The 16,817-nt window shown below is 43.7% G+C and overlaps 1 protein-coding gene across 6 annotated transcripts in view; it reads right to left on the bottom strand.

Annotated features, from left to right (window-relative positions):
• magi1b (membrane associated guanylate kinase, WW and PDZ domain containing 1b) overlaps positions 1-16,817 on the bottom strand; it is a 96,095-nt gene that overhangs the window by 54,598 nt on the left and 24,680 nt on the right. For all 6 annotated transcript variants that reach the window (XM_086041838.1, XM_086041842.1, XM_086041840.1 and 3 more), the window contains exon 2: positions 5,250-5,366. In XM_086041838.1, coding sequence (XP_085897964.1) covers positions 5,250-5,366 — 117 coding nt within the window. The remainder of the gene's footprint in view (positions 1-5,249; positions 5,367-16,817) is intronic.

Genomic DNA, 16,817 nt, shown 5'->3' with positions numbered 1-16,817 from the left:
AACTGGAAACAGATCTAACATACAATATACGTGTGGGAAGTGACACTTCCATCTACCTGTGAGACATGCAGAGACAGACAATACCTGGGAGAGACAGACAAGCTCACACACACGGCTTCAGTTTGACCACAAAACATCAGCCTCCATTACTGCCAGCAATGTGCCGCCGCCGCCGCCGCCGCAGCCGCCGCCGTCTCCCCCTGCTCACTCCTGATGCCTTCCGCCTGATGCACAGCCATCCTCCCCGCCTGCCTCCCCAGCTCTCCATCCCAACCCCCAACCATTAAATCGCAGCATCCCTATTCAAATGAAGCACAAAGCAACATACCTCCGTCCGGCAGCCTCTTCGTCTTCCTCCCCTATCGTCCACAGAGCGTCGACAAGAGACAGAAGGAAAGAAAATCCATTCAGGTGTGGAAGAAAAAGCAGTGCAGATTCGACACGTCGCCCTCCCCGCCGTCCTCCTCGCCAGCGTCTGTCCTCTGTCCAGCTTTGTGATGCTAAGCTAACGTGAGCTTAGCTAAGCGGTGTCCACGCATTGGCTTCAAACGCAACTCTGTCTCATTCCCAAACGCACACCAACGCCAATGCTCGGCTTCTGTCCGTCTCTCCCTGACTGACTGACTGAGCCCCGCTGTCTCCCGTCTCACAGGCACCCACATGCACCCGCCCACCTCCCCTCTTTTTCTCCCTCGCCCTCCCCTTTACCCTGGTTGTTCACCCCCCATTATTTCCTCTTTCTCTTCCATAGAAACTCCCATCGAGGGGGGGCAACAAACATCACTGACCAAGTGGTCAGCTCACAAAGACTCAGCCGTGAAAAGCTGCAGGTTGTACTACAGAGTGTACATATCAACTTTTGTCAACTGAAATTAGTCAGATACATGGCAGGAAAGTGATACAATGACCAGCGGGTCAACTCCGATCTTATGAGAATGTGTAAATGTGGAGATGCAATAAATGGATTTCATTGTCTAATGTTGGCCTTACACCTGACAAAGTTCACCGTCTCAAAACTAAAAACTGAAATTCGTTAGGACGTTTTACAGTTTTACTGGAGTCACAGGGCGCCCCCGTCATCTCGGTGGTTAAGTGCAAGGTGATCATCTCAGCTGTTTTAGATCAGTCTTTTCCCAGTCTGACAATATAATAAGTCGTACGGTCTTTGCGATGACGTGACAACCAACGACTAAAAGATCAACTGCTACAATTGTAGATGACCATTTGTAGGACAGGCAGACCTTGCTGTCCGTGTCCATCTAACCAGAGCCGTGTCCACATTCTGCAGTGACTTCTCTTCTTGTTGGTGTTTTTAGGTTTTTTTTCTGCACAAGCTGCTGCATATACAAGGCCAACTGTGGCCAAAATCTTCTGCTTCTTGATTTCTACCAAGAGCATGATTGGGAAAAAAATGCATTGTATAGTCTTGTAAATCATAACCCTGCTAAATTCACCGTCTTTGTACATTCTCAGTCTGAGACGAGGCTGTGACTAAAAGCTCTACAACCTATCTTTAAATGTGAGCTGATTTCCAAATCTTCTCAAAGTCATCTGATATACAAGTAGCATAGTTTCTTATAATAATTTCATCTTTGTTGGTTATAATTAGCAGTACAAGAGTGTCGAAATGCACTACACCATTCTGAGGTCTTTCTACCATCCTGCCCTTCACATTGTTGCTAAAGGTAGCCGGTATTCTAGAATAAGCACCTACACATCGTAATAAACACATCGTTTGATTCCTACTTCACTGACAGTTCGTAGACGTAGAACTTTAAGTTTAAATACGCCGTACAATGTCATATTTTTTTTTACTTAGATTGGAAAATATCACAGTGAGCCCACCATTGTGCCAAAAATATACATGAGTCAGAGTGACCTTTTAACTATGTATAGTGAACCTTTGAGTCCTTAGTTGAGCTTCCGTCACATTCATGGGAACAGCAGTGTCAGGAAATATTAAGTCCACACCGAGGGGTAGGCTTCGTATAACGTACAACGCATTGCGTACGGGCATTATGGAAATAATTGGGAAAGACGGGATTATCGGTGGGAGAACGACAACACCTTGACAAAGCTTGGAAGATCATACCGTCGTCAATGCATCTAGGCGTCGACACGTGTTTTCTACACTTCATATGGCTTTTTGTAGGGGAATACACTTTCATATGCAATATTAGCAGTTTATTATGGTAAAGTGCTTTTTCACTTATTAAGGCCCTCAAAACGCTTCACACTGAATTCACATTCACCGACTGATGACACTGCATCAGAAGCAACAGGGGGTTCAGTATCTTGCTCATGGATACTTTGACATGGTCACAATGGCCGGGGATTGAACCCACAACCTCTGGGTTGGGAAACGGCCACTCTACCACTGAGCCATGCCATCCCTGGGTGTATATTGTGTCAAGAGAGGCCAGGGGAGCTCTGTAGCAACGGACCCATTCCCACATGTCCACTCACAGAGTTACCCTGAGCACCACAAATAAGATCACTTTTTTTTTTATTGGTGCAAGGCAGGTATTGCTCAAAAGTTTTCTTGTGCACATATGTAGCAGTGTAAAATTGAGTGTCACACACGAGCGATCGCACGGGTGTGTGTGTGGGTGGAGCCGTTGGGGACTACGCATCTCAGGGCGCTGCTCCCCTCACTCATTCTGTTTGGGAAGTTTCTTTTAATTCAATTTGACTGAAGGCGTTAGCTTCAAAGAACTCCCCCCTGCCAGCATGAAGCTCTCTGGGTCATCACCCGCATGTGTGGACACGCCATTCAAACGGAATCTTATGGAGATGGGTTTGGTCCCATGGCCCATGCTTGCTCCACAATCCAAATGTATTATGAGCGCCAACATTTTAGAATTACGAATGCGCGACATTTTTTCAACAGTATAAGTGGTGTTGTACATTCAGTCGACAGTTTATTTCACAGACGGACGGACATGCTAAAATGAAAACAAAAACAAAAAAACACGATTATTGAGACTAAAAGGAAGAGCTAATGTTAGCTTACGCCTGCTTTATATCTTGAGCTTTGATTGTAATTCTTTCTGAGCTCCACAATCATTGAGAAGTGGAAGGTCTCTTTTGTTCAGGTGACACAATGAGATTGCATCAGTGGGTGTAACTCTCCGCAGGCGCGCCACCGGCTCGCTGATGCTCACGCCGCCCAGTTAAAGTTAAAGTGTTGACCTTAGCTGAAGCCAGCATGCATTGGACTGTGTGAGAGTGTTGTTGCATCTCTCCATCTGTCTTTCCTCCTTCATCTCCCGTGCCCCCCTTCGCACACCCGAACTCCACCCAACCCCCATCTCCATCCTTGCGGCTTCAGCCCCCCCACCCTCCTAGCTGTCCTCTTAGCCTATATACGGGCCGCCCAGTCGTCTGTGCTGCTAGCGCCGCGCGATTCCTCGCTCAGAAAAGCACAAGCAGCCCAGTGTCGGCACACATCCCTCATTTGCCAAGATCAAGCTACCCGCATCTCTTCAACCGCAGACCCTACTCCATTTTTTCTGCCACAAGTACAACTTGACCACAGGCAAATGAGAACTGGATCAAGAAAGTGACCGCTCCAAGGGAGGGAGGGTGGACAAGAAGCACTGGTGTCACGAGTTTGGGGTCGGGGGCCAACAATGAGAGCGAGAGGGAGTGGAGGGTCGGCAAAGATAATGGCTATGCTGAATGCGCGTTTGGGGTGACCACAAGGGATGGCTGACTTGGATAAGGGGGGAGGGTGGGAGAGCAGTGGCTTTTATGTTGTGGAAACAATTGTGACGAATAACTTGTGGGCGCTATCAGTTACCTACTTGGCCTACTTTTGGACTTCAAAGCATTTAAGTTGTCACTATTCCTCACTTTAAATACAGTGTGTTTTATTTGATCCGAGTTAACATACAAATATCTGCTTTAAACTATTGCCGTTGGTTGTTAAACTGACCTGTGTTTTAAGCTTAAACAACTTTTTTTTTTTTTTTTTCCATGAATATGTTCTATGCACACCCACTAGTTCAAAGCTAGTTGGCATTCTGATTAATATTGTGTTCATGGAATATGAGTTAAGCGGCAAAATGCAACCGTTTTTGTCAATCTAAGAGGGCGGCCATTTTGCCACTTGTCCACTAAAAATGACATCACAGCTGCTCAGGGCTCAGGTAACGGCCAATTTCAGAACTTCAAAAGTAAACTAATAACCCAGAGTAATTTAAGACAAAGTAAATAACAAATGTTGCATATTAACACACTGATCACTGATCAAACCACATTTTGCTCAGCAAGTTACACCGCTAAAAAGTGAAGGGAACACATATATCAACAAATCTGAACATTTTCTGTTCTTGTGTAGTATGTTTGTGAATGTGAATGGTGCCAACACAGACCACTTTTTTTTTTTGGGTCGCCTTTTTGAGGCGGGAAACCTCCACAGATTCTTAATGGGGTGTTGTCCACCTGCTCATTGTACACTAATCACCAACAGATGCCCATCTGACAGACGTTCACGTTGACCTCTCACAACTATTAACAGCAACGCCATCACACTTCCGAGCTAACACAGCATGAACCAACAGATGCTTTCCTTTCTATTTCGTTTGCTGGCCGCGCACGACGCGTATAAGGAACCATTTATTGTCTCAGTGATACATGTAATAGCGCACAAGATTGGGACTATGAAAATGATTTCCGGCAAGACAATTGCATGCCAACAAAGCAATATGGCCCAGGGAACATCTTTACGCTTTAGTCCGGGCTTTTTACGAGAAGGCCATGGAAGACTCAGTGATTAAAAATGGCCATTACGGCAAGACCCCCACCCGGCACTAGCAGTGTCTGCCTGACATATGGCAGAGGAGGTAATGCAGATAAAGTCTCTGAAACAAGCCAGCAGAAAACATTTAGTCATTTATGTGGTAGACTGTTAATAAACTCATCAGAAGGCAAGCAGATGAGAAACCTTCAGGACAAACCAAGCACTTGATGGAAAATACGAGCTCCTTTGTAACTGTGACATTAACTTTAAAACCACAGACTTCATTATAAAACTGCTTTGTAAATAGTTTTGCATATTTCATTTCATCAAGGTGCCATTCGTCGATTCACCATGTACTCATTTCCCTTTCGAACCGCAGCTAGAACGAGTCATTTCCTCAATGTTGAGGTCGCTCTCCTCTGCGAATTGGAGTGTGTGCGGTCAGTGTGAAGAATGAGACACGAGAGAAGTACGGGAGCAAGGTGTGAGGTGCTCGCGGACTCACAAGGCACGGCGTGATGGTAGAGGTTGTCTCTGATAATTTGCTGCAGTTCGTGGTCAGGCGAAGATTTCTGGAAGCGCTGGCTGAGATAGTGTTTCAGGTCCTTGTTCAGCTTATTTCCTGTCATTGTGGACGCAAACAGGAAAGCATATGGTAAGGGCATCAAAACAAATCCGACAAACAAAATACCACGGTGAAACTTTGGGTTTGATTTTGGTTTTTGACTCGAGTAAACAGGTTGATTTTGGAGTACTAAACATGCATTGTACACTTGCCATTTCCACTTAAAGGGAGGCAGCTGGTTGCAGAATCATCCTCTGCAGCTTGCCAGCTAGCCAGAACTCTTACTGCTAGCATTACAGCTAGTCCTGCGAATCAGTCATCCTGCCGATTGACCATCTGGAGCCCGGAAACACATTAGCCTACTCAATGGCCAGAATGTGCATGTATGCAAGTGTGCCCGTTTGTGTTTTTGTGTGCGCGTTGCAGTGAATGCCCACAGTGACCACGCTAAACATGTGCGAAAGACAAACAACGATGGCACTCATAATGGAAGATGACACGCGGCTATGTGAATTAGCTAATTACGGTGCATCATCGAAAAATAAAGCCAGTGGCTTCAAAGAAACACCACGTATCCCTTTTCAGTCAAATATGTTGTCATCTTTGCATTGCCGTTGAGGCCATCTTTGGTTTTCCTGGGCAAACAGCTAGTCATAAAGGCCCCTGGATTCTGTTTCCATGGAAACTGTGTATGTGCTCGTGTGTTTAATAACGTGATTGATATTGTAAGCATAGTACAAGGAAGTGTTCGGCACATCTTGGGAAGCGTAGCTGTAGGTTTATGCAACCTAATAGTGTACAGTTGAATCTGCATGTACGTCCGACCATAATCAATTTCATGCCATTCATCCATCATTTAATTGGGGAATGCAGCCATTTGGAGGCCAGGCTGAGAGGAAAGGTCGAGTCTCAGCCCCACAGCCTTAAAGCGAGTCCTGAGAGGAATCCCTGCTCCTGGCGCCGTCCCATCCAGACAAATCGCAGTCTTGTAATCCTCACCGCAGGTCACAGGCAAGCATTCAGGCCAACAGAGTGCGCCGAACACACACGGGCGGCAGCCTGCTCTTGCAGACGCCGGTTACTGGACAGCAGCGATGGATATTAAACCACCAAGAAAATGTGGCTGCTGCGTGGGCCAGACTGAATATGAGAAATCGGCAACTTGACAAAATGCTAGCTCTCTGAACTGAGAAAGGCACGTGGCGCAAAAGAACATTGGTCTTATGAGGACAGACATTGTGCTTTATTCTTTTGAAACGACTTTACTCCTTTTGAATTGGTACATGGAATCTCTTGGAGAGGCGTACTGATTCTTGTGAGACTAAATTACTGGAACATGCTGGCCACACATATCAGTCATTTGTCGTGAGCTCAAGTGAGCATCTAAAGGATTAGCTCCATAAGCATGTTTTCTTTCTTTGTGAATGTTGTGCCACCATAAATGGCTACCAGTGAGGGCAAAAGGAGAAATATGATGGAGACCACTTTTGACATAAGTCAATCCTTGCACACCTGACACCAGACTCTCATATGGTAATAAGTATTCCATGTATTCCTGTCCAGCTGCTCAGCATCACATAGAAGTGAATAACAACAGAATGTATACTCCAAAGGGACTGCATGAAGTCCTCATACAGCTGCATCCTAGCTTGCCCCACATTCATTACCCCCCCATTAGTTAAAACGTGAGTACACATTTTATTGTTTACAAGTCTTGTTATTTTACAGCCTAACTTGTCTCTTACACTTTTATGAGAGTTCAGATGAAATGTTACATAAAGCCAGCATTTTATGATTCGGATATTGTGACCCTGGGATGGATGAATGCAGTTTTTATTATTTCTGTTGGAAAGTGTGTGTGTCTAGGAGATATGCAGCGTTATGCCGTGGCAGGGTCACCCAAGGAAAAAAGGGTCAAGGTGAGGGACTAGACAAAAGACGGCTCAAAGACCCCCTATGATGTATACGAAATGGGTAAAAATTTTCCCTCGTCCAAATGAACCACCTATGGGAGAGGCCAAGTGTTGGTGGGGGGGAGTTCCTGTTTGAATCTAATAAAGGTCATGATTACAATTTTTGACGTACAGTTAGCATGGAATAGGGACCGCAGGTCAGCCCGCGAATAGCGAAAATCTGCAATGGAATGACAATAAAACTCCCAATATATTATAGAATATTGAACAAAATGGAAAAAAAAATCTAACCTGATCCCTCGCGGAACAAATTTCCCCAAACTGTTTTTTGACATATTTTGTCAGCACTGTTGGGTGTCGTTGGCACAAATAATAAGATAGGTGACTGGTGCTAAGCTGTTGTGTCGCTGTGACCTTTGTTTAGGTTATTGTTAAGTTGATTTTTCATCAGCCAATTGAAAAACCTGAAGGAACAAAAAAGGGATCAGAACCTAATTGTCTTTTCTTTTTGCTCCTTCAAACAGTGGAATCCTTCAACTCATTCCAATTAAGTTACTAACCCCACATAATGTGGATTTCATTTTCAAGTTGGTTGGTTTCAAACTGATTAATGCTCCTCCTGTCAGTCCTCCTGTAGCATCAATCGTAATGGTGTTTATCCTTCGTACTACAACAACAACCTGCATCTCATGTTCAAAAGGGTACAAAAAAAAAAAAAAATCATGGCTCATGTCCTCTTAAGCCTTTAAGGCAACTAGTCGGTTCATTCAAATGTCTGCCAAGTATTTTAAGGCGGTAAGCCCATTAACTACTACTACAATGACAATTACTGTAGTACAACAACAACAACAACAACAACTGTATGTACCTTGGTCTGTTTTGGTACAACAAGAAACCAGCTAACCTGTTACTTGATAGAGATAACGTGCACAAATATATACAGTTCACAATACAAGATAACACCATCATACATGAAGCCCACATTTGGTAACGTGGTTAGATTCATTTATTCCCCTCAGTATTCATCACGGCTGCAATATGTTAACTGCACAATTCCAGGTGCAATTTCTAAAATCATTGCTGGGTTTATTTGAGCTCGACTGAATCAGGCAAGCAGTAGGACCTGGCTAAGAGAACATTTGGCACACCGAAAAACCCGCCCAGCCCCCAATTCCTTTTGTTTCACGATAATTAAATAAGACATGTCTTTCAAAGGCTGCACACCTGTTTTACATTTTCCACAAGATCTGGGGAGGGGGGCTATAATCCACGAGAGAACTCAAGTGAAAGCGGGACGGAGTTTGCCACAGAGAACAGAACAGCCAGTCAGGCAAAACATGGGTGCGTTTTTTGACAAAGATTAAGAGTGAAAAGTTTTGTACTTCGCAGGAATGTCCAATTGCAACTGCCAAGACCCCCTCTCTCCAATGCTCCCACACTCACCAAGTCAAGGCCAGACATGGCACTAGCCAGCCCTTCAATGTAATTGGTTATACTTTAAGGAAATGGAGGCACCAGCCAAACCATCCACTGGAAGTTGACATCTGTATTCACACCAAGCGGGGGGGGAAAAAAAAAAACTGCCTTAACTGAAATACTATCCGTCGATGGTGGGGATGGGTGGAAACCAAATGTTTGACTGAAAAAAAACATTTACATGCCTTTAGGCACCAAACAAAAAAGTCATGATATTGTGAAGTGAGGCCAGCGTGTTTTAGAAGCAATTACTACAGCGTCATCTTGATGTTTTTTGTATGAACGTTGTTCATACCAAACGTTACTGGTGAAATGATCTAAATTTCATATTGTACAGATAAACATTTTTTTTTAAAAGCCTGATTTTCATTGCTTGATCGTTTCTTTTCTTTAAGACAATGAGGGTTTTTTATTTACCTCAAAGTAAATGAAAAAAGAAAAAAAAACTCATTGTTTTCAGAAAAGAAAAAAAAATATTACTGAACGTATAAGAAGACAAGGTGAACTCATTAATTTCATTCAGAGCCACTTCACAACGTATTGAATAACATTTTTCCAAAGTAAAGTTATGGCCAGAAAACAAGCATCAATGCCAGTTGGATTTCTGCCCTTCAATCCCTCCGTAATTTGAGTTTGGTTTAACCATGAATTATGCCAAGCTACGTCAAGACTAATCAATCTCTTAAGTGAAGACTTCATCCTTGGCCGCAGTTAATCAGATAACCAGGGCTAATCACCACTTAATTGATTCAACCAGTGGTGGCTATGTCCAGTTAACATTCTGCATTATTCTGATCAGGGCTTAACCATATGTTCTCCCTGTCACAGAACAGGTGGAAAGATTTCATGTGACCCTTAACAGCAGAAATCTTGGGCCAAAGCCACATAAACGCTAGCATGTTATTATTACCAATAGGTAGCGATAATGGATTACAGATGCACAAAGCATGATGCATAAAGCCACAAGGGCCCACCCTGTTGGGAATTCTGGAGAAAGGGCAGATGGCTGTGCCCTTCGAGCTCCCTCCCAACAGGCGCATGGAACTAACTCAAGTGAATTTGCTATTCTGACTAAGCGGCTCCACAAACACACGGCAGGTACGCAAGCATGCCTGTTTCTGAGCTTAATATGACCATATAAGTCCCTCAAATGCGTATCTTATATTGCAGGAACGGCTGCGCTCTGTAGCCATGGCAACAGCTGCCAGATGAGTAAAAACAGTGTGGCGGAGTTCTCAGCACTCACAGTCCACCGCAGTCTGCTGCCACCCTCTGGACTAACAAAGCATTACAAAAACAAAAGACAAAGAAGGCACACGACTGAAGAGATTTTCGGTGAGGTGATGTCATCATTGTGAACAAACCTTAAATCGGTACAGATGAATCGCACAAGAACAATCCAGAGATTGTGGAATCTTTATCAACAAGGCAACAGAGCAAGTATCCACTCCTGTCTGTTTTGGGATTAAAATACATGGTATGCCCCGATGATTTTGTGTTATCAATAAATGCGTGCCCTGCCCAAATCTCCGCTGACAAAACTGTTTCTTCTTTAGAGTACAGGTTCAAAGACTTCCCTCGGTATCCGACTTGAGGAAATTTATTTTCAAAGTCATATCATCAAATATTTCTAAAAGGTGTTTTACTCCGATATGGCAATCTTTGCGGTACTACTTGGTTTTGAGCAAAACTTTAAATTTTAAGTTTTCAGTGGTTAAAAAAATACTTTCCCCCCGTATTTTTTCCATGACAATAGACTATTATTTAAAAGATCTTCTGGGAAAACGTGCCTCTCTGGCTACATCTTACGCCTCTGATTTAATTTGTAATAATTATTTCTTGACTTATCGCAGCGTGACTAAACTAGACAATCAGAGACTGTAGAGACAGAAGGCATGATCGAGTGATGCGTCAATCATTTGCTCATGAATACAGTTGCCCTCAGACACTGGCAGAGCTTGGGATGGGGGGCAGGGGGACTCCACCCCAGGTGTCAGGCCAGATAATTGACTTTTGGTCTATTTTTGGATTTTTTTCCCTCATAGGTAGGGTTGATATTTATGTGCATTAGTGTGCTAAGGATGTTTCTCTGGGAAGTGATGCAAGGGAGGAGGGGAAGAGGTAGTGAAGTCTTTGTCATGCTGAAGCAGCCACCGGTTGTCCAGCCACAACTCTCGCCTCTTCTATTGAACAAAGCAAATGCCGCAGGATCCCTTTGTAGACATGCTGGTTGATCAGCTGGCCCATATTGAAGGGGGAAAACATGTAGCGCGTAGGTTGGATTTGAAATATATCCTTTTGTGACACCACTCCTGGAACTTTTTTCGGACACACCTCGACGATTACCTCCAAGAGATTGATGTCAGATTTATAACGGCGTCGCAGTTCTAACGATCATTGAGAAAAGCCAAAGAGGTAGAGCAAGCCGCAATGATATTTTTACATTTCACGCAAAAAATCTCCACGGAGTACTAAAAGCCAGAGTGAACCGTGATTAACCTCCTTGATGCCAAATTACTGTCAGCGGCAGCTCATCATGTGATTGTCGGACTGATGTATAAGCTAGTGAGAAGCCAGTACTTATAAGGTTAATTACGGCTCCATCGGGGGGCTCTGCTCATTGACAGACATTATTTCAACGCCAACATATTAGTCTCATGTGACGAGCTATCCGATTGGCTGCCGGATTTAATGCAGGCCTGCAGCTAATAACCTACTTCAGCACTTTTACACAGAGAAAGACTCCATAACCACACGTGTCATGCGAGAAGACTGATCAATGCCAAACTTGTCACCAAACGTGTAAAAACAAATGAGACATCGAATTATGTGGGAGGGACTGTTAATGGTGACTAGTAATAAAACGTTTTGTAGGCAGATGGGAAAGTGAGAGTGAAGGGCTGGGCATGTGTCAAAGAAATGCATGGAAGAAAATAAGCGCCACAAATATCATCATTGAAATATTTGTCTGTGTGTGAACGGCTGGCGACTCGTCCAAGGGGAAGTCCACCACCGTCCACTTCTGCCTCAAGTGGGCTTGTCTCCAGATGAGAAAATGTGCGGATACAAGCAGTGGGTGTGGTTCATTAACACTGCCACCAGGGGGTGTATGCCGCTCACGATGTGGGGCACAGTGGACAGACAGTGAACAACAGTTGACTGGTGAATCTGCTCATACCGCTGGCGGTACAGTAGATTACAGTAGCAAAGAGTGGGTTGGGGGAGCACCTCCTGAGAAAAAAATGTGCATTTTCTTTGAAAATGTAAATGATTTGAATCAGAACATATTATGTACACAAGAAGCATGTCTAAGTAAACACGTCTGGAGGGTAATGAAATCACGCAAGACTACAACCACGCCCCCTACTCCCACAAGTCATTTGGATCCACACAAACTTGGTATGGCTGCATAGTATGAAACTGTATTTCCAATTGTTGACGTTGCTCCAAGTTCAACTGAAACACAAATGTGACAAGACCCCAAAATAAATGATTGTTTTTAAACAACCGTTTGATTATTGCCAATTTCAAATTAATAGGCCTGTGGCAAATCACATTTGCAAATATTTGTTTGAAATATGTGCAACCATGATCTTAACTTCAAATCAGACACACTTTTGACACAAACACATGCTGAGGTTAAAACTTGCTCCATTTAGTGGCCAGGGAGGGAATTATGGACAGGGGACATCATACCTCGCTCTACCCTAATATCTCCACTGAAGATCTGTACTTAATCACAACTTACCTTATTTTCTCATCTCATAAATTGTGAATTGTTTGACCAACTGCCACGAGTAATAGGTAGAAAGCAAAAAATAGTTCCGATAATTCAACACAGAAACAAGCTGTGGCCACGCAGGTACATTCGCATGAATATTTGTCGCTGCAAACTATTAGCATTGCTTTGAGTCTGCTGGGAAATTAACTCGGATGTTTATTATGAGCTCCCATGGTTGAAAATGTCGCACCAGTTCTATTTTTTTCCCCATTTGAAACGGCAGCCTAATCTCACTGCTGAGTCCAAGCGTCTCATCCTCCACTCCTTGCCTCCGCTCTGCTTATGTAATCCCCTGCTAATGACCCCCCAACTCATTTCTGTTTCTTCGCAGCAGCCTTTCAACCGCAAACATCCACCTCGAGTCGCCCTCCTGCACATATCCACCTCTCTCATGCCATCAAAGGGCACGTGACCCAGTTTTGCAATCGTCCGTCACCCTGTCACACTGCTGACTCAAGACTCGCTCAAGCTGTTGTGTGAACACACAACTACACGCGCGCACACACACACACACACACACACACACACACCGCGCCGTGTTCTTGCGCGTGAGTACATTTGGCAACACATGCATACAAAAGGGACTCAACTCTCCACATCTGTTCGCCGGTCTAATTTTAGAAAGAGGATGGGAACACAAAGGCATACGCGCATCAACAAGCATAAATGAGTATTAAAAGGGAGGAAAACATGTTGACAAGGTGCATCATTTCCTCACGCACGGCAGGGACCCCTCACATTGCCTTCGTATCATTTTGCAGCCTGTTAACCCGTCTTGAAAATGAAGCAAAAATAACAAGCGTTCATTTCCACACACAAAGCTGTATGTTACAGTGTTGTGGGCTAACGTGGGAGCAGTCACTCCTGATTACATCCACAGTCCTTTCTGGGTCAGCATCAGGCAACACTCATCCAGTGCTGCATCCCTCCGCAACCGACTCCAGGCCAGATATTGAGGCGCGCGCACGCACACACACGCACACACACACACACACATACGCACGCACAGCATTTAGGTTGTTAAAGTAAGTTACGACCAACTGGGGTTGGTAGGTAGTGATGTTATGAACTAAATATATCCAGACTGAAGCATCCACAGTCTATAATATTCAATTGTAAGGTAGATAAATAAAAAGTGAGGTACATAATCGTCCAGTGTGGGGAAATGCAAAAGAAACCTACATGCACGGAATTAATGAATGTCTTCCTACATGCATTTTGTCGTGCATCAATTATTTGACATCTACATTGTATCACTCTCTTTGCATTCGACTTTTTTTTTTTTTTTTTAAACTGTTGGAGCTCATCCAGGCTGATGCCACCGGTCCTTACTGAGCCTTAATCCCCCCCCCCCCCCCCAAAGGCCTCCCTCCATGCCATGGTGACGACACAGTGACGGAGCGACACACCCTTCTCGGTCAAGCCTCATTCGTGTCCAGAATCTGCACGGTAGAAGTTAGGATGACCTATATTCATTATTATTACTTGTTTTTACTGTAAACATAGAACCAATGCAATGCCAATCAGAAAAGAAAAAAAACAATGACAAAACTGTATGAGAAACTAAATTCTTGTATAAATCCATGGGGGGGATACTTGTAAAGGATTGCTACTAGTTTGAAAACAGGACATTACAGAGCCAGTGGTCACGTTCAGTTCCCAAATTCTTTAAGGTTAAGCCTAACCTACAAAATCATGATAAGAAACTAATATTTAGCAGGACAAATAGACAAGCACACAGAAAAAAAAAAAAGGCTTCATACAACAGACTGAACCACTGCGGCGTCATCCAGTCACATCCATTTGTGTGCTTTTTTTTTTTTTTTTATTCTGTGTGGCGGTTTCACGTGGTAATGGCATTTTAGTCTGAAGTAGGTCTCGAGGTCCTTGTCATGCTCCCAACTTTGGTCACTTAATCACTAACCACAATACTTCCACTTGTAAGCGAGCCTGCCACAAGCACAGTGTTTGCCAGCCTGACAACACACAAACACTCTTACTAGTGTTGGTGCTGGTTTGATCTAATAAATTAAAAAAATAAATAAATAAAAAGGCCTGTTCATTTTACGCACATGCTAGTCAACATGTGACCATGTGTTCAACTGTACCCAAGAAGAGAAAACATAATGGGATAGAAACAACAGTCAAAGGATGATAGTGTTTGTAAGATCTTTGGAGTAGAATGCAATGCGTATGCGACGTTTTAACATTTTACCGGTTCGCCCGGATTGGGGCGTGGCAAGCAATGGACCATATTCTAGCAGACTACAGTTGCCACTCAATTACAGTCATGAGCGTATTTAGCGAGAATTGAATCCGAAATGCAAAGCACTACTACCGGTGACACCTCTAGTCTCATTAGATTGGAAGGAGGGAAAATCAAAAGTGAATGAAGATAACAGTGACACAAGGAAACACGTTTGGCCGTTGAATAATAAAGGGGAGGGGTTAAACAAGGGAGGAATTATCAAAGAGGGAATAAAGTTGAGTGGCTTGGGCTGATGCCAGCACAGGAGGTGTAACCGCACATGCACCAACTGTTGTGCCCTAGTGGACAGAAATTAAACATGAAAAATGACCCAAAGCCAACTTTTCCATTATTCAGCACAATTTAATTCAGCTTGTCAAGGTATGGCCCCCATTTCCTCTCCATGGTCTGTAAACCTGATGGCAGCAGTTACGTCAGCTACATTTCGTTTCATTGCTCCTTTCATTTATGTATTTATTTACTTACTTATTTTGACCCCGAGAGACGTGGGGGCAAAAAAAAAAGGTTCGAGTGAAGACAAGACTATTTACAGGAGCTTTTAGGAGCCTTAGGCATTGCTTCCAGATGAAAAAGTAGTTTACTGGCATATCCCTGAGTTGAATAAGATGAAAACTGTCTTGTGCTTTAGACGGCTTCCCTCTGTGAGATTTATCATGCTGCCATTTCAAGTTAGCTGCTTTTCCAGGCCTTTTGTGAGCTGTGAAGGCTGAGTCTTCACCGTAGCTTGGATAGTTGGGAGATCAGAGCAATGGGCAACATACACGTCAGTTAGCTTAGTTGTGGGGAGTGCTTGTGGCTCAAGGGAGTGTGGGTGGTTAAAGCCGTTGACAGGCAAATCACCTTGACTTCTTAAAAACGGCAATTTACATTCACCTTAATATCTTTGTATGTACATTTGCTCACCATTGTATACTCCTGTATTCAGGCACCAAATGCAGACAAAATACATTTCAGAATATCAGAATATATACGTGACGGTGTCGTGAGCCCGCAGAGGATGTTATGGAATTCGTTCGAGTCATATCGGCGGACGCCATCGATCGCGGGAGCTTTGAAATGAGTAACGGCAGTGATATAGACGATGATTATGTTTCTGTCTGCTACAGGGGCTGAGATATTCATTATTTTGTAGGTGTTGAAAACTTCAGGTTCTCAAGGGTAATTCCAAAGATGACCTTAGGTTTTGGGGAGCCGTTGAGCCAGGCGCTTTCGGCTTTAATGGGTTAATATCCCTACAGTGAAACTCATATTACATCGGTTCCACAGCTTGGGTCCAATCACCCAAATTGCGCAGCAGATTGGTTCGAATATGCTAAATATGTCACTGTTAGCATGTTAACTTTAAAGTTACATTGATAAAAGGGCCAATGAAATAAATGGACTATCAAAGAAAGACAGAAGCTCAGTAGCCAACCCAGGATCAATACACCGTCCACCATTCTGACTCATGTGCTGACTGGATCTAATCACATTCACATAGATTCAAACTGCTTGGATCTCCTGCAGCCCTAGTAAAGCCCACAGAAAAGAACACATTCAGCAAAGAAAAAAAAAAAAAAAAAAAAAGCCAGGGCGCACAAAACTGACACGGCAAGCCACAAATGGAGAAGATACTGTATAACATGCAACACTCCCAGGACAAAACATTAGGTACACTTGTAACCAATATCTGTATGTGTCAATCATAACTTGTCATATTTACTGTTGGCAAGGCGAACATTTAATTACAGTCCACCAGGTCTATCCAAAAAAAGTCCTTGGTAAATGAAAATCAATTCAGAGGTTCTGCATTACATACAGTGAAACAGTAAAATGCCATGGAGACCGTCTGTGGCAAATCGGAAATTGTCACAGATGAAAATGTGGGTCACGGTGGAAACAGACTTGTTTTAATTCTTTAGTGAGGGCTTATGGTGTTAATGTTAGCGCTCCAGCAAAGTCCTGGGACCAGTCAGAAGCCGGAGCATTAACTTGAGCAACGTTCAACCCAAAGACCGAAAGCTAACACTACATGCAGAGGTTGCTGCGGCTTACGGGGGCTGTTTACCTTGGAAGCTGGTGTGGCAGAA

The sequence above is a fragment of the Filicampus tigris genome, chromosome 9, assembly GCF_054856515.1.
Source record: "Filicampus tigris isolate MCC_2025a chromosome 9, RoL_Ftig_1.0, whole genome shotgun sequence".
Taxonomy (NCBI): Eukaryota; Metazoa; Chordata; class Actinopteri; order Syngnathiformes; family Syngnathidae; genus Filicampus; species Filicampus tigris.
Note: the sequence above shows the minus strand (reverse complement) of the source record. Positions and strands in the feature narration are given on the sequence as shown.